The sequence below is a fragment of the Sebastes umbrosus genome, chromosome 4, assembly GCF_015220745.1.
Source record: "Sebastes umbrosus isolate fSebUmb1 chromosome 4, fSebUmb1.pri, whole genome shotgun sequence".
Taxonomy (NCBI): Eukaryota; Metazoa; Chordata; class Actinopteri; order Perciformes; family Sebastidae; genus Sebastes; species Sebastes umbrosus.
This window is the reverse complement of record NC_051272.1, coordinates 9,821,965-9,845,631: the sequence shown is the minus strand read 5'-3', so window position 1 is coordinate 9,845,631 and position 23,667 is coordinate 9,821,965. Positions and strand designations below refer to the sequence as shown.

General features: G+C 41.0%; 1 protein-coding gene across 6 annotated transcripts in view; it reads right to left on the bottom strand.

Moving 5' to 3' along the window:
- Positions 1 to 23,667, bottom strand: part of cadps2 (Ca++-dependent secretion activator 2) — a 206,068-nt gene that overhangs the window by 58,171 nt on the left and 124,230 nt on the right. For all 6 annotated transcript variants that reach the window (XM_037767073.1, XM_037767075.1, XM_037767076.1 and 3 more), the window contains exons 13-14: positions 12,702 to 12,889; positions 3,306 to 3,407 (exon numbers count right to left, since the gene is read on the bottom strand). In XM_037767073.1, coding sequence (XP_037623001.1) covers positions 3,306 to 3,407; positions 12,702 to 12,889 — 290 coding nt within the window. The remainder of the gene's footprint in view (positions 1 to 3,305; positions 3,408 to 12,701; positions 12,890 to 23,667) is intronic.

The following is a 23,667-nucleotide window of genomic DNA, read 5'->3' as shown; positions in this document are numbered from 1 at the left end:
TTTTGTTGTCATTTACTGTCGCGCTTGTTTCACTGTTTGTCACCGAGGGCTGAGGCGGATCTTTGGACAGTCTGTATGCGTTGAGAGACGACACGCGGCAGTCCTGCTAGCTTGTTGCTGTACCAATATCAGCTGATTTGATTTAACAATGTTGAGCAGAAAAATCGTGCATGTAGGCTGAAATTCAACCGTGATCTGTCGGGAGATGCAGTGACTTATGATGTTAAACTAAGTAAGAGTAGAAGAGCTGTGATGAGTAAGGAAACTAACTAACTAACTAAATGCATGCAGTGTAAAATGCCATAGCCATATATAGGAAGTGAGGAAGTTTCAGTTTGCTATTTTATGTTCCAAAAATGCAAATGTTACTTTGGTTAGTGTTTGTAATGTGTCTGTTTAGAACACGGTGGCTTATGTTGGTAAATGTGATTTTTGTGCTGGTTTATAGTTTTAACCATGAGTGAGGTGGCTGTTACATTTCTTCAGTATAGCTGTATTTTTTTTTTCTCGAACGCAAGTAGAGAGGGTGGAGAAAAAAAAATCGTCGATCCTGCTTTTGATTTCGATTGTCGAGATCAGAGGGTAATTTTGAATGATTTCCGATTTAGAATCGAAATCGTAACAACATAAAATAACATAACGAAATCGTAGAAAAAACTGGCATGGCCAAAGGGGGTCCTGTTGACCTCTGACCTCCAGATTTGTGAATGAATATGGGTTCTATGGGTACCCACGAGTCTCCCCTTTACAGACATGTCCACTTTATGATAATCACATGCAGTTTGGGGCAAGACATAGTCAAGTCAGCACACTGACACACTGACAGCTGTTGTTGCCTGTTAGGCTGCAGTTTGCCATGTTATGATTTGGGCATATTTTTTATGCTAAATGCAGTACCTGTGAGGGTTTCTGGACAATATTTACATTGTTTTGAGTTGTGTTGTGAATTGATTTGCAATAATAAATATATGCATACAATTGCATAAAGCAGCATATTTTTTCACTCCCATGTTGATAAGAGTATTAAATACTTGACAAATTTCCCTTTAGGTACATTTTGAACAGAAAATGTGTGATTCATTTGCAATTAATCGTGATTAACTATGGCCAATCATGTGGTTAATCACAATTAGATATTTTAATCGATTGACAGCCCTAGTTTACACATAAGATAATGATCCCTTCCACACAGTGAGGCACACAGCTTATTAATTAAACACTGGTATCGGATCGGTACTCAGTATCGGCCAATACCGAGCCCAGGTATCAGTATCGGGACTGAAAAAGTCGGATCGGTGCATTCCTAAAATCACCAAAGACTCATGTTAATGCCAGGTCTGAACAGGGCCTATAACACTGTCACTAGCTGCACTGCTCAGGTGTCCAAATACTTTTGGCCATGTTGTGTATATTTAGTGTTTTAAGAGTCAAGATAAACAAACAACTTCCTCTACATTTATCTTTAGTTGAGAGACTTGACTGTTGGTGGACCAAACGTAATCTTTAGATAATCTCCTTCCTGTGTCAGAATGAATAATAATCAGTAAAGAGGAGCAGATGTAGTTAACATGTATAACCTTAAATTAATCTTTAGTGGCTGCTGAGCTCAGCTTTAATCTAAACTAAACTGTGGAAATCCTGCTCTTGTCTGGGGGACATTAGCATAATCCCAGCATTGTCCCGGCCATTGTTTACCAGCATTAGCCTCTTGTTGAGGTGAGTTAGTAATGACTCCCGCTGATCAACCCCCCCACACACACTCGGCCCTGACCGGCCCCTCCCCTCCTCTCCGGGGCCAGATGGAGGGCCCCTCTCAGGCGTGAAGGGTTTAAAGAGCCGGGCTTCAGGACAGTTAATGGCACAGGTCCATTCAGACGAGTGTTGCTCAAGGTCTCGGGGCTGTCGCTTTCACACCGCACTCACAATGTGTTCACACGGCGGCGGCGGCGCTGAATAGCAGCACGCAGATGCAGGGAGGTCTCATCAGCCGCCGTCGACGCATGTCCTGCACCTGTTGTGTGCTGCTGACGGGGCCAAAAATACCCGGACTGCCTGGGTTCATTATGACGGAGCTAAAGGAGCATACCGGTGGTTTTACATGTTTTGGTCTTCTTCTAATCGCTTCACTTTGCAGCACAGCTAAACGTTTAGGAAAAGAGGTTAAGACATATTTCTCCTGCAGTTCCATTCAGCCATTGTCTCCCATTCATTTCAATAAGAATCTCAGCCCAGTCGCCAGGAAAAATGTTTGGCATTGGACGTTTCTGTAAACCATGGATACGTCGAATGTTCACGTTTTTACATTCGGTCAGAACAAGTGACGTAGTTTAAAGAGCGAAAAGACACACCAGGCGGGCGGGACGGGAGGTGGATGGGTCCAACAAACACAAGGCTTTCATCCAGGAGACCGCCGTTCGTGTCCCGTGCGTCACGTTACAATCAGCTGTTTGTTCATCTCCCGTAATCACAATGCTCAGTTTAATTGTCACGGTACAAACGTAGGAGTTTTAAGTCCAACCATGTAGTACTTTCCCAAGTGGTTTTGTTGCGTTGTTACGTTACGTTGTTACGTTACGTTGTTACGTTACGTTGTTACGTTACGTTGTTACGTTATTCTTTGAACATAAACCGTGATCCTTTTTCTAACCTTAACCAAGTAGTTTTGTTTCCTAAGCCTAACTAATAGTTTCACAACGTTAACCATGTGGCGTTGTGCGTTTCTGCACGCGTGATACGAGGCTGATATGAAACGTATTTATGAAACATATTTTTGATTCAGAAACATCAACATTCTACATATGGGTGGTTTGCAGAAACGTCCAATGCCAACATTTTTTCTGGCAACTGCGTTGAGAATTTGGCAGCAGATTCAAAACTTGCTTTAATTGTGTAATCCAAAGAAATTCTTTGTAACACAGGTCAACATGTCACAGGATCTGTTTACTGATTGGCTGCGGGTCCTCTCTGGCCGTACTTTGCCACTAAAAGTTAAACTCTTCTCAACTTTTGTTTGGCCGCACTTTGTCGCAGAATCAAACGGCTGCAACTCATTGAGTTCGGGAGTGGCCGCTGCAGCTTTTCAGACATTACATAGCAGCTCGCCGCAGGGCGCACTTTGCAGCTGCACTGTTGTGAATTCGGGGTTGGGTATTTCTCCCGTTCTTATCAGTGTTGTGCCACCTGTAAAGTCACTGCTGTTTTGTTTTTGCATCAATGAAAAACAGAAAAATAAATGAATGAAAGCCACTGGTTTGCACAAGATTTTTGTAGATTTGTGATTCTGATGAGAAAAAATGTGTTCGTACCTAAAATGTGTGATCTGGTTCTCCAGCAGAGCTATGAGGCGACCCCTGATGGCCTCAAAGTGCTCTTTCTCCTCCACGGCCACCGTCCCCATCCCATCAGGCCTGACGAGACACAAAGATCAGACACAGGACAGTCAGCTGACTCATTCACTATTCAGCAAATACAAAATAAAGCTGACGTGCTACGTATTAAAACCAGTACAGACACAACGTACATGTTACTGCATCGATCGCAAATGAGCTGCAAACTGGTTTGCCATACAAAATCTCCATCAACACGTTTATTGAGCAGCTACACTACAGCTATTCAGAAAACACACAAAAACACATCAACACTATTTTGCATCAAATGTTACAAGAAGCCTCTACTGTTCAGTCATTTATTAAACAAATGCATTTCGCTGAACTTCAACATTCTGCACATTGATAGCTGTGTTGTAATTCTGATTGAACTAACAGGCATTCTTAAACACATTTACTCTCCCTTTAAAGTGCTGTGTGGACAACTTTTGTCCGTCACTTACTTCAATCCGCAAAAGTTGGAAAGGAGCAAGTAAAAAAATGTATGTTTTTGTCACTTTTATGGACAAAAAAACCCAAGTCCGTCGCATACATGACATGCAAAAGAAGTTTGAAAGTGCAGCATTTTTGGTTGAATCCTCCTTATTTCTGACCAAATACAGCTACTGTCCTTTAAATGATCACTCTGGTTACAAAATGCAGTCTGACCTTGAAACCCAGTCTTAAGTTGATGCACCCTGCAACATGCACCAACTGCTTTATCCTCCAAGTCACCTGAAGGCCAAAACTGTGTGAATCCTGCATCTGTGAAAAAGACTTTTCTTTACTAGGTGCAAAATTTGCATGCTTTTAGCTTCATAGTTGTCACTTCGGCAAAGTTCGGCAACTGCATGATTACTTTGTGGTGTCATTTATCACACTACAAAACTATCTAGTTGCCAGAGACAGTTCCAGTGCACCGGTAAAGGAATGGCACACATTCATTACAACACATTGCACAATAGCCAAATAAACGTCACTATGCTCGGTCTCCCTTTCTCTGTTGAGTTGGTTAATTAGTTGAAGAGTATACTGTATGAGTGTCTGAGTGTTTGGTCCCGCCTGCAGCAGGAGGTCAACAGAGTGTGAAGGTGAAGGAGACCGGCTTCAGAGCCAGCTCCCACCATGATAACCAGCTCTCCAGAGGGACAGGTAGAGCTTCTGCTCTGTACCGTCAAACCAACCAGCTGCTTGAATCTCTCCTGAATCAGAAGATGGAGGTGAAGCTGTGGATAATTTGTGAGCTTTTAATCCTCAGGAGAAAATAAAATACAGATGATGGTTTGGTCACACTACCCCACTAGATAATGGAACAAATAGATTTCCACGCTACCACACTGGGAAATGTAGCTGGACTAGTAGCATCACTACATGTAGCGCTGCTGTGTGCTGAAGAACAGACATGATTTAAGGTCCTGACACACCAAGTCGGCCGTCTGTGAGCGTCTGTCAGTCTAGTTTTTGCGGTGTGTCCCGCACCGTCAGCTCTAGTCTGCCCGTGTTGGAGGTTTTTCGGCCGATTCAGCTTGTTGAATCGGCAGCGGAGCTCGTCGTGAGAGAAATCACTCTGATTGGCTGTTCAGCTTAAACGAATCAGTGCACGAGAAGAGAAACGGAAGTGAGGAAAGCAAGAAAAGTAAAGTCAAGAGGACACACACAGAAGTCTCCTCATTTTTCATCTTCATCACATCTGATCATTCCAATACATGGATATTTTCACAGTGACATGGCTGTCTGGAATGAAGCTAAGTGGTGAGTGAGAGTGGTGAGAAAAAGGTCGGCAAACGCTGCTTTGTTTCATGTACGTATCATAACGGCTTGTATATCCGCCGTCCTCAGTCTTCCTGTTTCCCTTTTTGAATGATGAATAAAGTACCGCTGCCTACTGGTGTGGAGAGTTATTTCTTCTCACGCAGGAGCAGAACGTACGTGCTAACTGTCCGTAGGCTGTAGTCTTTGCGGTGTGTTTAAATGCAACTTGTCAGCGAAGAAAAAGACGACGTGAGGAGACTTAACATTCAGCCTTCATCGCCACAAGTTCTTTGATGTCGACTTGGCGTGTTGGGCCTTTTTAAGACGCTCTGCTTAATGTGGACGTTTGAACTGTGATGAAGATGTGGAGCAAGCTGCATGTGGGTATCTGGAGTTTCTACCAAACGACAAACTGTGAAATAAGACAACCCAGTCAGTTTATTGTGGGCTGCCCTGATCAGAAAACATGTGATTCAACAAGCCATTCAGATTTGGCTCCCATCATTAGAATATATCACCCACAGTTTGAGATCTACCTTTGCAAAGGTGCACCATATTTTTCTCGTGAACCAATCAGAGCAGACTGGGCTTTTTAAAGAGACGGGCGCTAAAACGGAGCGTTTCAGACAGAGGGTGAATACAGGTATATTCAGACAGACAGTATGAGAAAATAATGTGTTTTTTGAACATTAAAGCAAGTAAGCATGTTCACGTAGAAACCCAAAATACAAGTATGAACCTGGAAATGAGCACGATATATCCCCTTTAAGATAAGTTACTGAACAGTGATTGAAAAAAACAGCAAAGTTTTGTAATTAATTTGTCAATGAGAACAGAATTTCTGTTTAAAAAGAAACACGTACGTACATATAATAATACTTTATGTATTAAATATAAGCCTGTTTCAAATAAAGTCCTGGTTCTCTCTTGAAGTAAATAAAGGCCTTTTCAACCATGAACCCTTGCGATTATCTTTTGATATGCTGTTGACATTTCAGCATAGAAGCCCTCTTTATCAAGAAGAACCCTGCATCAGCTGAAGGTCCTAAATATCAAAAAATCGGAGAAACACAGAGGTGAAGTCAGTGCAGGAATCTTCATTTCTTTTGTTGTTTTTTCAAAGAAAAAAGAAAATCGAACAAAATTGTTTTTTCTTTCTCGCTCTGACAACTTGCTTGTTTTCACCAAGCTAACTGATAAAGCAGCCAAACTCTCTACGCTGACCTCAAAGTCAACCAATCAAACAGAGAGCTGCTCAGGCTCTTCTTCCTCCTCCACAACTCATCCGGCCGGCAGGAGGAGAGTCGACAAAGAAAATAACTGTTAGTTGAGCGCTTCATTAATGTTTGTAAAGCTTTCATTCCCTTCTTGCCTTCGTCTGAATAGGCACTCTGGCAAAAAAGGGGAAAAAATGCAATCAGTACCCAGAGCGACCAGCCTTGACTTTCTGGGCTTTGTCTGTGCAGCTGAAAGAGAAAAGCACCCTCTCCAAACGGCACTCGCAGTCGCTGGAGGGAAGAAGCGAGGAGGTTGTCTGTTAATGAGTTGTTCTTATAAAAGCCTTCGCTGGTTCAGCCCCTGACCACCGCACCTCGAGTACCAACACCGAGCTCCTCACGGCGTGTTCCTGACTCGCCAAAGTCGAAAATAAAAAACGTGACGAGAAAGGAGAAGCAGCAAAAATGCTCTGCAGAGAGGGAGTCAGGTGAGAGGAGGATACTCAACAGCCATGAATTAACCTCCTTTAGTTGTTATAATTATGAAAATAATAACGTTATTTCAACAGGATGATGAATCACTGAGAATAAAAAATCTATTTTACAGGACAATTCTGACCAAGTCAGTAACAGCACAGAGGAAATACATGACGTGATAAAAAATAAAACAAAACACATCTATGTATATGTAGTATGTGTCATTTTATCCCAGACAGGATAAAAATAAAAAAATAAAGTAAAATAATAGAAATTATAATGTACTGAAAGTATATAAAAATAACAACATAAAATGACATCAAATAAATATAGAATAAAATTACATCAAATAAAATATTAAATAAAATATAGTAAAGAATGCAAAATTACATCAAATATAAGACAAAATAGTATGGTTACATAAACATTTAATAACATGAAAAAATATATATATAAATTAGTAAAATTTAATTAAAGTGTAAAATAAAAATTACAATAAAATATAAAATAAAACAAATATAAAAATAATGTTATGTTGTATAAAGTGTATAAGAAAAAAATATATATTTTAAAAATGTAATTACTTAGAAGAAATATGAAGATAATAACATAAATAACACAAAATAAGATAAAATTCACATCATATAAAAAGTATAATTAAGTTTAATAAAATTGCAAAATTACTTAAAATTGAATTACATAAATTAACACAAAATAATAAAAATAAATAAAGTATAATAATTGACATAAAATTGAACTAAAATGTTATGAAAACAAACAAAAATAACAAAACGTGAAATAAAATAATTGAAAATAAAACAATTGCTTTTGGCACATTCACTTCGTCTGTGAGGAATATTTCTTCAGAGCAGGTTGGTGTTTGGAGGGTGGAGGTTGTAAAGAGGAGTTGGAGGATGACAACAGGACGTGGTCACCTATTGTGTGAGAACATCAGCGCCTCTCTTCAGCTCCACTCTACTCCATTTGTTCTGTAATGAGAGGCAGCTTTCTCTGCACAACAGCACTTGTTAGCACAACTTCTAAACCCTGTTGTTCCCCAAATCTGTCAATTCATTACAACCCCCAGCCCCCGCCCCCGCTCCCCTCATCACAACCCCTCCACTTCCCACAACCCCTATTTAACAAGCACCAGTTAATCCTGAGGGAACATAAAGCAGAGTTGTTGGGAGGAGCGTGTGTGCTCACTCATGTAAAAGGCCAGAAAAGCTCGCTTTCATGTTGAAGCAGCCGAGGGCCTCGCTGCGCTCTGGGGCCCGGGGTGGACAAATTAAGACGTGAGGACCGTAGTCAGAGCGAGGTCCTCGATGGATGGATGGATGGATGGATGGATGTAGAGATGTATGGAGAGATGTATGGATGGATGTAGAGATGTATGGAGAGATGGATGGCCTGAGGCTCCAAGCCCTCACAGTTAATGCCAGCTGTCCTGTAATCTGAGTTGTTCATTGTCTTCGAACAATCACTGTTCGTTTCCATGTGCAGCCACAGCAGAAAATAAAACTGACTGATCAGTTTTGCAGCTCTCATGTTACACTGTTACACTATGCGTTCGGTGTAAATGAGGTAGAGATGAACTTTTACTATTTTCAGATAAAAAAAAACTAGGGCTGTCAATCGATTAAAATACTTAATCGCAATTAATCACATGATTGTCCATAGTTAATAATCATAATGAATTTGTCCTCAGGCGTGATTGTTGGGTTGTTCAAGTGCTGCTGGGAAACTCCAAATTCGAAAAGAGTAAAGGCATACACCCGTCATCTTAAAGTGCTGCCAACCTGCACACACGCACAGATTTGATATCTAATTCACCAACTTTTTACCATAACTGACAAAATATTGATTAATTTAAAAAGACATCCCCATGCCTGAGACTCTGATGCAAGTCATTTTTCCAATCAAGAAGGTTGCACATGAATGCCCCATTTCAGCAGATGTTTTTTTTTTTCAGTTCTCACTTTCTATGGAAACTTCAGGAAGAAGAAGTGAACACAAAAGCACAGAAACTCTCTTTCTCATGAGGTGAAGGTGGTTACTCAAATCAATTCAGTGTGTTAGAAGCTGAAATATTTTTTTCTCTGATCATCACAAAGAGCTCATCAAGAGCTTTCAAACGACATGTGAAACTCAATCTTTCCCCAAGTGTCACTCACACCCTCCACTTCCTCTGAATCGAATTACGGCAGAAAACAAATCGGACGAGGAGCGAGTTGGCAGGAAGCCAGACGCAAAATGCAGCGAGCGCGTAAAGACCCGACACGGTGTGGTGTTTGGTTTGGTAGCTCTCCTCGCTGTGCCATTAAATCCAGTCAGATGTGTGTTCATGCTTGGGCTCACACAGCGGAGTGGGGAGCGATGCGACAGCTTGTCGGGGTTCAGACACATTGTTGCTGCTAAATGAAGCGAGCGCGTTGGAGGCGAGGCTGCTGTCAGCGCCGCTCCGGGGCCGAAGGGGGGTGGCGAGGAGTGGAGGAGGGGCCTGCAGACTCAGGTTTGTGTGTTTACAGTCGATGTGGCTCAAGTGTAAACGATAAGTACCAGATCCGCCTGCGGGATCCACCAAACCCTCTGGCTGTTCTGATGTCAGTCGACAAGAGTCGTCATGAGTCAAGCTCGCCGAGCGGTGTGGCAGGGTACCGGGGGTGGACGCCACTTCACCTTAAGAGGTGTGGAAAGGCGATTAAGCTGAGTGGCAGTTGATCATGTGTGTCACCTTCCTCCTTCCCCATCACCTCTCTGGAGACGGGGGGTTGTTTGTGTGAAGGGATGGGGGAGGTAAAAGCTCCTGTCACATCCCGTGTCAGTGCGGTGTAGATGGCTCGGCGAGGAGAAGATCGGACGTGACAGGTGAGAAGGAGGCGAGCGGACCCCGCCACCCCCGGCTCTGGTAATGTTCCTTTAACCCTGATCCCAGTTCAAATGCACCCGTCTCATCAGACCCACACAGACCAGTACAAGACAAGTCAAAGTGTCACAGCTCCGTCACCGGAAGAACTTTAATTGTTCAATCACATCCTGCAGCACGAAATACTTAATGATGAATGCAGCAGGTCTTCATCGCCACATACTTATCACTTCAAGTGTCTCATGTTCACTTCAGCTGCCATTATCACAGGTTGGGTATCGACCAAAATAACTCAGTACCAAGTAGTACTGAAACTTCTCCAGTCAAACAATACCTACAAGCGATCCTTTTGGTGCCCAGATCTAGAAAACAATGATTAATTGTCAGAGCATGTGAGCGGAAGGATTTTGGATGGAGTGCTGAGCAGATTTTTAAAAAAGTTGGAGCGTTGCCTTATCTCCCGCTCCATTTTCATTCTGGTACCGCTCACACTATGAGTTCGAAGCATGCAAGAACAAGCACGACCCAGAATGTATCTGTGTATTGCGTATGGCAGCTGTTTAGGATCGTTTCAGGCTCTAGTGATCCAAACATTTCCAATAACTCCAGAGCGTTGTTAAGTCCAAAAGTTAAGACATAAATTCTAGGGCTGTCAAAGTTAACGCGATAATAACGCATTAACTTTCCAAATTTTGGTGAGGAAAAACTGGCATGGCCATTTTCAAAGGGGTCCGTTGACCTCTGACATCAAGATATGTGAATGAAAATGGGTTCTATGGGTACCCACGAGTCTCCCCTTTACAGACATGCCCACTTTATGATGATCACATGCAGTTTGGGGCAAGACATAGTCAAGTTAGCACACTGACACACTGACAGCTGTTGTTGCCTGTTGGGCTACAGTTTGTATACATACGTTTGTATAAAGCAGCGTATTTGCCCATTCCCATGTTGATAAGAGGATTCAATATTGGACAAATCTCCCTTTAAAATACATTTTGACATTTTAATTTTCGATTAATCATGATTAAATATTTTAATCGATCGGCAGCCCTAAAATATATGCTAAACAAAATGGGTTGAGACAAAAGTCATCGGGATGTGATGACTGGGAGGGGTTCAGGGAGGTAAAGTTGTATAGATTTGGTCTGGGGGGGTGGGAGGGCAGCTCAGCTTTGGTCACATTCAGGCCTCCGCTGACTGGTAAACTGCCCAGATATGAGCAGCAGCAGTGTCTTTTAGCCACTTGTTGGCATCAGCGTCACTCCAGCAGTTCAGTTCTCCACTTCACTCCCAGCAGCCCCCTGCTTGACTCCCCGGCTGGTAATTACTGATATCTGTGCTTCCTCTCTTTGTCGACTCATTTAGTCAATTAGAAAGAGTAATGATCAGCTTCTCCAGCAAATCGCCAGATATAAATTGGGGGAGGGAGGGGTTACTGGAATTGGCTTTTTGTCAGTTGGAGCTGTAATTTGAATAATTGATGCCCATTCAGGGCTCCTGGAGCTGCCTGAGTGGGTGTGGATGGGAAAAAAGAGGTTTTGGATGGCTGGCAGGCTCGGAGGTGGAAAAAAAACACAACTTAATTACAGAACTCAAGTTTTCCCTGGAGGGCTGCTCAAAGAGACAGAACTACGTCGGGAGGCAGAGAGGACAAAGAGAGACGCCACAGAATGATCAACAGGAGAGTACTTGACTAATACTTCAAGGCAATACATACAGAGTGTGCTTTTCTTAAGAAAACTCAACTCTGACTGAGAGAAACATGTTGGACTTCGATTGAAGAAGTAAATGTATTTTTCTGATACGTGAAAGCCTCCCACAGGTGCTGTCAGATTGTCAAGGTTTGCTTCAGAGACTTTTAACCCTTAGTGGTCTAAAATCTGTTTAGTTATTTGATCATTTTCAATATGTACGTAATTTAACACCAAAGTCTTTGCATTTTTTTAAAATTCTAAATCCCATTAGCTCCACTTCTGTGTGTTTGTCACGGCATGTTGTCCTTGACTGCACTTTACAGTCTTCATCAGCGGATGTAAAAAAGCTCAGAGAGTTACGATTATTTTGTCAAAAAAAGTATATAACATACATAAAGTTTTAAACATAATAGAAACCTTGGAGACACATAGGGTACCTTTATGCTATGAATCTAAACTTATTGGTAAATTGACCCACTTTGTTTTACTATTATCACAACTACTTCTTCACACCCATGTTGCTATCAGTTCTTGGTGATCTTCCAAACAAAGTCTGGTGAAATCTGCACCCGGAGTGGACTCTGCAGAAAGTGCACTTCTGGCTCCTTGCTTCAACTTGATGAAATGTGGTTTTGGACAACACACGGCAGTCCAGACTTCCATGATTACGTGCCACAAACGGAGTCTGTAAGTGTGTGGAAGTTCGGACATTTGGATTCAGCCTCTGTGTGTGTGTGTGGCTGAAAAAGAGCATCTGTTGCTCAGTGAAGATGTACAGAATACATGAAAAGGTCAAATTACAGTCTGTTCACAGAGCTGTTCGGAGATAGTTGTTGCTTTATGCATCGCACACATTGTTCATTTTTAAAATGTTATGTTATAACTGAATGCTACTCTCTATCTCTACAGAGTATTTTACGCTGAAGGTATATTGCTTTGGTTTTGCAGGCTTTTTAAGGTCCACTGAAATGGTATCATTACCTCTTAAATATGATAATTCCTGTTGAAACAATGACACTGAGGGTTCAATTTAAATGTTATGAATATACAAGCAATCTGATTTGATAGGATGGTGAGAAAAATTGCAATTGCCCGTTAGACTTTTATCCTGCCTTACTTCGGCTTTTTTCGGACATTTTTACAGCGAGTGGTAAGAACAAGATCCCTCACTGGCTTCCCACCCACAAAAATTACCAGTGATTTTCGTTGTCCCGGTTACTGGGGGTCATACCCCTGGGTCTCTCAGGAACTTTACCAGCTATTGTTATCATGAACTCCCCTGTGGTTCCTGAGACTAGTTTTAGCGAGTCGGTGTCGGCCGGTGTACCTGTTTCCGTGGACGTGGGAGGCGCAGAAGGCGTAGCTGTAGTGCAGCAGCGTGGGGTCGACCAGCGCGTTGTTCTCTGAATAATCCATCAGATCCTTCAGGTAGCTCAGGTGACGGTGGCAGCCTCGAACGCCGTACCGAGCGCAGTACTCATCCAGTACGAACACCTGACCGGGACTGAACCAACCCTGATGACAAAAGACACACACCGGACCGGTCACACTTTATGCAACAACAAAAGCTAGCCTGCTAGCGTCCCCTAGAGGCTGCAGTCTTCATTACAGCCCTAATATTTAAAGTGTTGGACACAAGAAACTGATGATTTAGTTATTATTAGACCAGATTTATCAAACTTTAGATGAATCCAGCAAACACTGTGTGTGTTCTGCCATCTAGTGGTGGCAAGTCATAGTGACTCAGCGTCTGCTAACTGTGCCAACTGGTGACTTTCAGCTGAATGCGTTTCAGGGTTGCTCTTAGTAACTTGCGTAAACGGTCGGCGTAGATAATAAATACAGAAACGTATGTATTTAAAATTGATTAATGTAAAATTGAAGGCTTTTACGAGGACACAGCTTCTGTCGCCAATATTGGCCCTGTTCACACCTGGTATTAGAATACGTCTCCAGTGACTTGTGATCGGATCTCACTTCCCCGCTCTATATACAAATAAACACGTACATCATTTCCATTTGGAAAGACCAAATGCATTATTGTTTTTATCTGGCAGGAGGCAGCAATGCACTTCCCATGCCTAGTCTGCTGGAAATTAGAAGAAGAAGAAGAAATCAAAACCAACGTCGTGGGCAAAGCCAGCTTACGCAATTTGAGAACCAACTAGAGATGAGAAAAAAGAGGAACAAAAGGAGAGCCGCGGCTTTGTTGAACTATTTCCCTGTTTTTTAGAACATTTTTCAGCCTTTTGTTCTGACATTTTTTAGACTTATTTCAGCCTTTTTTTCTCCCACATATGTCGGACTTTTCTTCTGCCTTTCTTCTGCCTTTTGTTTGGCCTTTTTCTGAAAATTTTCTGACCTTTTTTTGACACGTCAGACTTTTCTTCTGCCTTTCTTTGGCCGTTTTCTACGAAATAAGGGAGAGAGAGATGAAACAAAGGTCTCCGGCCAGATTGCAATCAGGGACATGCGGCTCACGGTTTGAGTCTTAACCCCTGAACCACGAGACGCCAAACAAATATTTTTTTTCATGGGGTTTAAAGAGAAATAAGAAAGCTGCCGTTCTCCAAGAATAAAACTGCATGCGTCATTAGTCGACTGAACATGGGGAGCAGTATGACTCAGCTTCAGAGTGAATAAAGTCTAACTCTCAAGTCCTAAACTTTGAGTTTTGAGTCCTAAACAAGTCATAATGCACTCTTCACCAAATGTAATGCCATTTTAACAACAGAGTAACTGGTGCTCAGTAACATAATGTTAGTTCTTCAAGGCTTTCTCCTGGAACTTGATTGGATGGATCGGTTCAAACAAAGTGGATCTGGGGAATTAAGTGTAAGATAATCAAATGCAAGTCCCAATAATAAAGAGCAAAAAACATCACTTCTCAGGGATTCATCAGTAAACAAAAAGATAGAAATTCAGTTCAGTTTTTTTCCTCACAAGTTAATCCTCCTTCCCAGACAAATTAATAAAAGATCTCTCAAAAAGTAATTAAACCCAACGTCTCTGACGCTGTCGGAGTTACCTCCAGTACCGGGCAGATGATTTTCTTCATACACATACTTTAAATAGAATACTTTTTAATAGCTGGGGTTGGGTAAAGGTATAGAGTATTTTCAAATCAAAAGGCTCAAGTCCAAGTGAAGTCAGGAGTCACTGGTGTTAAAGTCCAAGTTGAGTTGAAAGTCTTTTTTTTTAGTCTAAAGTCATAAATTTGTGACTCAAGTCCAAGTCATGTGACTTGAGTCCACACCCCATGGTTGTAGGACCAGTAAAGCAGCTACCTGGTTACGGCTGCACTGACGGCTGAACAACCGTCCTGAAAGACAACCAAGGTTCCTCACTCACAGCTTCCTGTTACCATGGGAGACGTAGACAGACTCGGACCAACGTGGGTCACCTTTTGGCTCCACAAACTCAATAAAAATCCTCGATACCTTACCACAATTAAGTAGAGAAGTGTAAAGGTTAACCCTTCAGCTATTAATTGTCTGCTACAGCAGAAAGGTGTGGAACATCCTGAGATGTTCATTAATTCATTCATCCTGCACGTAATCACTAAATTAGGCGTGAAACTTACAACGCTAATTAAGATTCCTCACGGAGGGAACATTAACAAATTAGCACCTCCACCGAGCTGACGTTACACACACACACATGCGCGCGCGCACGCACACACACACACACACACACACACACACACACACACACACACACACACACACACACACACACACACACACACACACACACACACACACACACACACACACACACACACACACACACACACACACACACACACACACACACACACACACACACAGCTCCTCCTGCCTGACAGCCACGGCTTTCCGCCCGGCGACAGGCGACCCAGAAGAGACGACGATCTGCAAAGAAACTGTTTCATTTCACCTTCAGAGCAGGTTGTTTCTGTAGGAGATGGTCGGCTGTTTGAAAGATGGAGACAGTTCATCTGGTAAAATGACACCAAGTCTGTATTTTAAGGAAATTAGAAGATTTCTTTCACGCAGCAGATATCATATTGTCTTAAAGTTGAGCATATTGAATTGTAAAGTCAAGGTGCTTCTCTATTCTAATAATACTGGTCCTTTCTGTGCAGCCACTTTGGGTAAAAAAAAGTGTTGCTGAAATGTCATGACTTGATATTTCCATTTAAAAAACTGTCCATCCTCATATTTTCTTATTAAACATTGCTGCTGTTGATCTGACCAAAGTGTTCCTTTAATATAAAATATCATGTTGTCAGAGGAGGTCATAGTTTAAGTCTAAGAATAACAGCATCGTTATTCATAACTCAATGCTTTTGTTATTCACTTGTAAGGATCATTTTTCACATTTAAATTGACTGACTAATAAATGAAGGTATATCTGCTTAGTTTGAATCTCTCTTCTTTAAACATGTTTTCAGGGTCAAGTTTTGACCAAACTGGTGGAAGCAAATAATCAATGATTCGTTTGGTTATTTTTGCTGATGGCTCAAGGGTCAAGACGTGACTGACTGTTGATGTAACTACTGGAAGAATTAAAAGGAGAAAACGCATAAAAAGGTTGGTTCTGCTGCTCTTGAATAACTTTAGTATCCATTCAGGTTCGTCCGAGCCTATCGCAACACAAGAACAACGATATGACATTGACAAAACGCTCCCTTATGATTTTAAAACATTGTTAATATGTGAACATTGCATCTATGGGATAGTTAAGGTTCGGGAAAGATTGTTGTTATATTTGAGAACACGAGTTGAAGGTCTGTGGCGAGACTCAAACTCTGGTCTCCTGTGTGTAAGCCGGATGTGGTTGGAAGCGGTTTGACAAATATGTTTATTGAATATTTCACGTAACATAAAAAAATTTATGTTTTTTTTGTTATGTGAAAAAATTCAATAAACATAAAAAAGGCACGAAAAAAGGCAAACCTAAAAGCAACACATAAAGGCACTTTGAATATAATGTAAGTAAGGTACATTCTGCTGTCGTACTTGCTGACAAGTTACTAAGATCACATCTTAGTGGGAAAAAAAATCTGACACTTATTAATAACAAAACTGCTCATAAATAAAAAATAATAATAATAATAATAATTATAATAAATAATTTATAAAAAATAGTCTTAGCAAAATCTCCCCCCTGCAGAAATTTCATGTATGAGTCCCAAATCTTAATAAAAGTGTTGTATCTCCCTTTTACTATATATATATATGTATATACATATATGTTTCTCCATAGCCAGACAATGCATCAATCCATCTCCCCAACTTTGTTTTGTTGGTCTATTAATGGATTTCCATGACAGAGCAAGTAAAAATAATATAACCATCTTCTTATTCGTATTATACAGAAGTGTACTTTATAATTCAGACTGTCTTTTTAATTTTTAACACGCTTTAAAGTAATTTCTGTCACCAAATAAAATGGAACACAGTTGACCGTTTAATGTCTCTTCAGCATAAAAGCACTCAGATATGATTTCTTTATGTTAAACTGTATTAAAGATCATTTAAGGACTTAAATTAGACAACATTATTTCCAGTATTGTATTGAGACTCTTGCAGACAGACTGCTTCCTGTCGGGGTTAACTGGACCTGGCACATTTCTCTTCTGCAGGCCTTTTAGTGTCTACCCCGTCCTCCCCGTCCTCCCCTCCCCTTCCAGTCCTCAGTTTGTTTGTCGTTTTCTCCAGTTTCTTTCTTCATTTTTCTCTCCGTCTGTGAGCTCGAGCTATTAATATCACACCACAGGGAGAGAGAGGGGCCTGTCGACGGGCGTGAAGCGACAAGATGTTCCTCTGTGACAAACAGATGGCGAACTCCAGTCTTGGCGCTGACCGCTCAATTAGCGGCTAACGAGCCGACTGCCTCGTTAGCTCCGTCAGCCGCGGCTGCACGTCTCCGTGTCCGCCGCCTCCCTGCGACGAACGACACGACCCCAAAAAAAGTGAAAGCAGCGTGTGGCTCTGAGGCGACGAACACCTCGGCTTGACACTCGTCACTACAGACGCCTGACAGGAAATTGAGAGAGTAAAATGCTGAGGACTCTCAGGGGTTCTCAGACTTCTTTTGGCCCATGAAATCTGTTATCGGGCCAAAAATTCTTGTGACCCCAACAGTCAGGGATTTGTCACTTTGTCATGCAGATTTACATGATATGCACCATGCAAAAATGTTCTCTTTTCAAGAGGATGCAGGCAATTCGTTTATTAGAAATCTAAAAAAGTCAAGGGACAACGTCGGGGTCCAAAACTCCAGTTTTATGAATGTTATTAGAAACATGCAGGTGGCTGCTTCTAATTATTCTAAAGACTCAATTCAGAGAACGTTTTTTATGATGGTGGGATTAGAATCAGTGAACCATTTTCTCGTTCCAGCTTCTCCAATGAGAGGATTTGCTGCTTTTCTCATCTTCATATATATTTTTCGATTGTTAGATATTTGAAGACATCACCTTCGCTCTGGGAAACTGTGATCATGTGACAATTAATTGATTAATCAGAAAAATAATCCACTTTAATCAATAATGATCATAATTAGTCACAGCTCTAATTTAAAGCAATTTTTTTCTGGTTTGCTTTTACGGGAAAGTTTGACGGTATAGACCTTTCAACCGAATTGCATTGCTAGGAAACAGCTTGAGTCCATATCCAAAACCGAATACTAAACTATAGTTCCAACTGATTTGGCCAAAATCTAGCATGTAGTATGCGTACAAAAGCAAAATCTCCAGTATTCCAACAATACCTGGATGTCATACTGATTTGGAAAAAATCTCCAGTATGCATTGGACCAGTCTACCTCACCTACTGTATCCCACAATGCAAAGCGCTGGAACGGTACAGTCTATGGTCACAACAACAGCAGCCAAAAACTGCTTTTTTTTTTTTTTTTTACATTTTTCGAAGCTATTTTTTTTTTTATTTCATCACTAAATTCACTTCTGAACATTATTGAGGCGAGAAATCAACTGTGTGGATTTTGAATATTGAAAGTTTTACAATATTAGATGGCGAATTGAACATTTGCTCCAACGTTTTCGGAGTTTAGAAGCTCCACAAACTGCCGTGACAGCGAGCTAGCACCTGCCGGGGTCGCTACCTCGCCAGCCGGGCGGTCTGGAGCTGGCTGGAGCTCTCTAGAGACCGGTCTGTAGACAAGAGGCTTTTATTTCCTTGTTGACGGATAGTTTATTTAAATATCACAACACAAACGTCCATTATAAATTAACGGGAAACTGTGCTTATCTGCCTTTTTGGAGTTGAAAAGCTCCACAATATCCCACGGGCGTAGCTCGCTCGCAAGCCGGCCAGTGGCGCTCACAAACCGCCTACAGAGCAGCAGAGTGGCGAGGGAAAGAGGCGAGGGCAAGAGCTGTCTCTGACGGGGCAGAGAGATACCTGCGGAGACAACATGACCGTTTTTGACATTACTCTAATATCTGTAGGGAGATCAGTCCAACTGAAAAAGCAGTTTGAGTAAATTGTATTTTATATTTCCCGTCTCCCCTCGTTGATGATCCTGTTTGTCTGACTTCACCGTGATAAATAGTTTAAGGGGTGGTGGAGCTAAACTATGCAGTATCTTATAAAGTAAACAAACATTGGTTACAAAAAACAATTCAAAGTCTTATTTTTCGATAATATTACTATAGTGGTACGAGTTTGTTTTTTGTCCAGTGCTTTAAGAGCTGGTTTAAAGGCTGAAGCCTGGTCTAGCATACTGCCAAATAAATTGCTTTAACTGTTTCATACTATTGAGGAACGCAGAATGCAGTATGTACTGTATACTGTATACTGGTTACTACACTTGTCAGTAGTATGTGGGCGGTTTCGAATACAGCCCAGGTTTACTTCCTGTCAGCTGATGTTGTTCACATACACTGCAACAGGAAAAATAAACAGGAACACATGTGGAATGTTTACGTTTACTGTGAAATGGTCTATTCAATCTCACACACTTTTACTCAAGTAAAATGTCTGAATACTTCTTCCCCTACTGGGTTAGTTTCAGGGAGTCAGGTAACCGCTAACCGTGCTATGGTTAAACCTGCACATACGATTTCACCAGACACCTGTCAGCCAATCAGAAACAAGGATTTTTCAGGATTTGGTAGCAGTAAATAAAAAGCTACTTTAATGTCACGTACTGAGACATTGTTTTACAACCTGGGGGTCAGAACAAGTGTGAGGTTATAAGATAAAGGGGTTGAAGAGTTGTGACATTTTTGCAGTGTCTTGTAAAATACTTACTACAATTTTTAAAACAAGTAAGCATGGCTCCATTTTAAAGGGTCACAGGTCATAAGGTTTGGGGCGTAACTGTGTGAAAAAAATAAACTGAGAAGAAAAGCAGGCAGCAGAAGTTTCTGTTCATCTCAGAACATTTGGCTTCTCTTCGACCAAAACAAAACCTCTCAGCTGACGTTGAACAAATCATTTGTTCGTGTTTCAGTTTTAGGATTATCTTACTTCCATCAGGGACTTCATGTAACTGGTGTCTTCTGTTTGTTTGCTTGTTTGAACAACTGAAAATGTTGAGAGTTTAATGAAATTTGGTCAAAAACGTCAGTCATGATCCAAGAAACCAGTAAGAAATGTTTGAAAGCCTTTCTTAACACTGTGAAGTTGGACATTAACATTTGTATTATATCCTTATTAAATACAAAACCTATTTTAAATGATAAACATGTGTCCAGTGACTGTCTAGGACTAGTGTGTACTTTGATCCGGATGAACATTTTCTAAATATTTCCTATAATTAAAATAGAGCTAATTTTTTTTAGAGGATTGTGCAGCCTTGACAAAGGGTTGAGCTCATTGTTGAACACTGTTTAATCTCTATGCTGCAATATTTGAGTTCAGCCTCTCACTGGTATTCTGTGACATGACAATATGAGCGTATCATTAATATATCAATATCTGTGTAAATGTCTGCAGATAAGTTTTAAGACATTGCAGTTTAGAAATGTCAAGTACATGTTGAGGTATTTTAGAAACAGTATCTTCATTACATAGTCTGTCCACCAGAGAGCACTGACAAGTTTACTTTTATACTCTTAAATTGTTTAATTAGGCTACCAGATAAAAGGGATCCTTATTAAACAGGCTGAAATATTCTAATTATATTTGGTTAAACATCTGTATTCTTCTCAAACAACTAGTACTACCCGACTCAACTCTCCAGCACCGCTGACTGCTACCTGCTAACAAAGTTGATGTTCATCCTGTTAAGCAGCAGAGTGGTGTGTGAATTTCTCCACAAATCACACAAATGATGAACTCAAATATTGGTGAATCTCTTTGCATTTTTTCCTCAAGGTCAGCTGCTCATCTCTCCATGTGAACACTGCAATGCAATCTGGAGCCTCTCTCTTCTTCTCCTGCAGTTTCCTCTAATTGTGTAACTGAAGCTTCAGATTTAAAGCAGCTGGAACCTGAACTGTGTGAATGCATAGAGGCGTAGATCTGAGTATTTATTAGAGTTGTTAAATGGTAGAGTTGTGCGTCCTCATCCGTTTACAGTCCAACTACATCTTAGTTTATTTCTTTGTACATATTCATTCCCTTTTTAATTTATAACTTGTATAGGGATCCAATACAACTCAGAAAAGTGCAATATCTTACTATTTTCATAGGTCACAGCACATATTTTCTATTTATAATATATATTTTTACTAGGGCTGTGAACGTTAACGCAAATTCGTTTTAACGCCGTTAATTTCTTTAATGCAACTTGCTATTTTGGAGGTTGTAGCGGGTTCAGTTTTTTTTTTTAAGTTATTTTTTGGGGGCATTTTTAAGCATTTTATTGATAGGATAGTGGATAGAGTCTTGGAAAGGGGGGAGAGAGAGAGAGAGAGATGACATGCGGAAAGGTCCACAGGCCGGATTCGAACCCGGGTCCACCGCGGCTAGGACTGAGCCTTTACCAGATATAGGCGCCCGCTCTACCAACCGAGCTAGCCAGGCGCCCAGCGTGGGCTCAGTTTTAAATCCATAGGTACCAACCATATCACACTAGCTTGTAGCGAAGGAGGTTAAATAACGCTCCAAACTTACACTAAATTTTGGCGAGGATAAAACTGGCATTGCCATTTTCAAAGGGGTCCCTTGACCTCTGACCTCTAGATATGTGAATGAAAATGGGTTCTTTGGGTACCCACGAGTCTCCCCTTTACAGACATGCCCACTTTATGATAATCACATGCAGTTTGGGGCAAGTCATAGTCAAGTCAGCACACTGACACACTGACAGCTGTTGTTGCCTGTCATGATCTGAGCATATTTCTTATGCTGCATGGAGTACCTGTGAGGGTTTCTGGAAAATATTTGTCATTGTTTTGTGTTGTTAATTGATTTACAATAATAAATATATACATTCTTTTGCAATAAAATCTACTGTAATGTCAATAAAGGAATTATATTCTATTCTAAAAGTAAAGGTCGAGGCAAATATGTCTCAAGATGTTTTCATGTTCAACATTGAAGGCAGACAGGAAACCAAAGTGGGTCAGAGTTACGTCACAGTTGTGTGGATTAAAGAAAACGCAGAGAGGTAAACATGTTGTCCAGTTCAGTGCTCATTCTCCATGATCCCCTGACCCTTTTCCTTCTGCTTTACTAGCCAGAGGTTTAGGGAGGCTGGGAGGTGAGGGGGGTCCTGGGACGAAGACAAGCTGCTGATGATCAAACTCATCAGCTCAATCCTACAGAACTTGATTTTGAATTCAAGGGGAGATCCCAGAAGTTTTTAAACTAACAAAATATATCAGACTGATGTTTGGAGAAATGAGTCAAAAATAAACATTTCTTTTGACGGGTCTGAATATTTCACTCCGTGTCAAAAATACATATAGTCTTAATGAGGAACTGGAAAAAGGACAATAATGGCATTTTGTGTTGCTGCATCCTCAATTACAAGGAAGACAGAAAATTGAAGGAGAAACCAATAATTTAAAAGGCTACATAATTGTTGAATGTACAAACATTCAACTGCCATACACCACGTCCAGTAGTCTTCCACTCTGATTGGCTGATATTTTTTGACATGCTCATCACTTTCTAAATGAATCACAGAGCTACAGACTTTAACATTCAGTAATGTCCACCTGATGAATGTACGTCCAATATTCACTCTCCTTTCAGCTCTGGTTTGGTCTCCACCAACGCTGATGTCGATCCATGTATTAAATGACTATGTGTAATGTAACAGTAGTCATCTTTCCATTCAATTGTCAAGCAAATTTTAAACCAACTTTTGAGATATTGCAAAAAAAGAAATGCAAATCAGAAGTGTTTCCATCAACTGGATTGGAGTGAATAAACTCGGCTACATCGTAGTTTGGTCAGAATTTGGCGCTATAGGCTACGCATAGCTGTAATCTGCCAGTAAACAGAGTAGAAGAAGAAGTAGAGGTTGTGAATCAGATACAAAACAAGTCTCCATCTAAACATCTACAAGAGAAACGGAGAAAGGTCTTCAGGAATTTGTTTGTTTTTTAAAATTGACAATATAAATATATATCCAGGAACTTTGCCGTTTCCATACAGCTTTTTCAATGCGATACTTCAAAATGTGCATGAAAATATGTGAATGGAAACACGGTTTTCCAAAGTGTTTTTTAGATGAAACAGGTGCCCAGGTGGTGAGTGTGTTTACTGCAGTGACCACCAGCAGCCCTCGACCCATGTCATGTTGCTTTTTTATACGTCAGCGGACTAATTTGCCTAATCTTCGCAGGTCTCTTTAGACCACGGTGGAAACGCAGACAACAGTGGGCTAAAAGAACCTTTTAGTTCCTGGAAAAGTAGTTGCAGGGACTAAAAATGAACTTTTGGTGGCTCAAGATGACAACAGCGTGGTGCTGGAGATCAAACACCGCCGAATTCGATGGCTTCTAGGACACGTCTTCAGAATGGCCCCGGATTGAACCCCAAAGGTTACACAAGTTTGGACTCAATCAGGGAAAAGGAAGCAAGGTTGGCTCAAAATAACTTGTTGGCAAACCGTAGCAGTTGAGTTAAAGGAGATGGACCCAACATGGGGCGAGGCACAGCATGCAGCACAAGATAGGTCTCGATGGAGGCAGATCATCAAAGCCTTATGTCCTTTATATCAGTGACAAAGATGAAGACGTAATAAGTACCTGTACCTGAAATGCTTTTTTTAAAAAGAAGGGCTGTTTTTGGTCGAAACGCCGCAACAGGCAGAATTCATTTTGGGTCAAAATGTTGTCTTTTGGTTAATTAAATGTCAGCGTTGTGAGATGAAGACAGTTT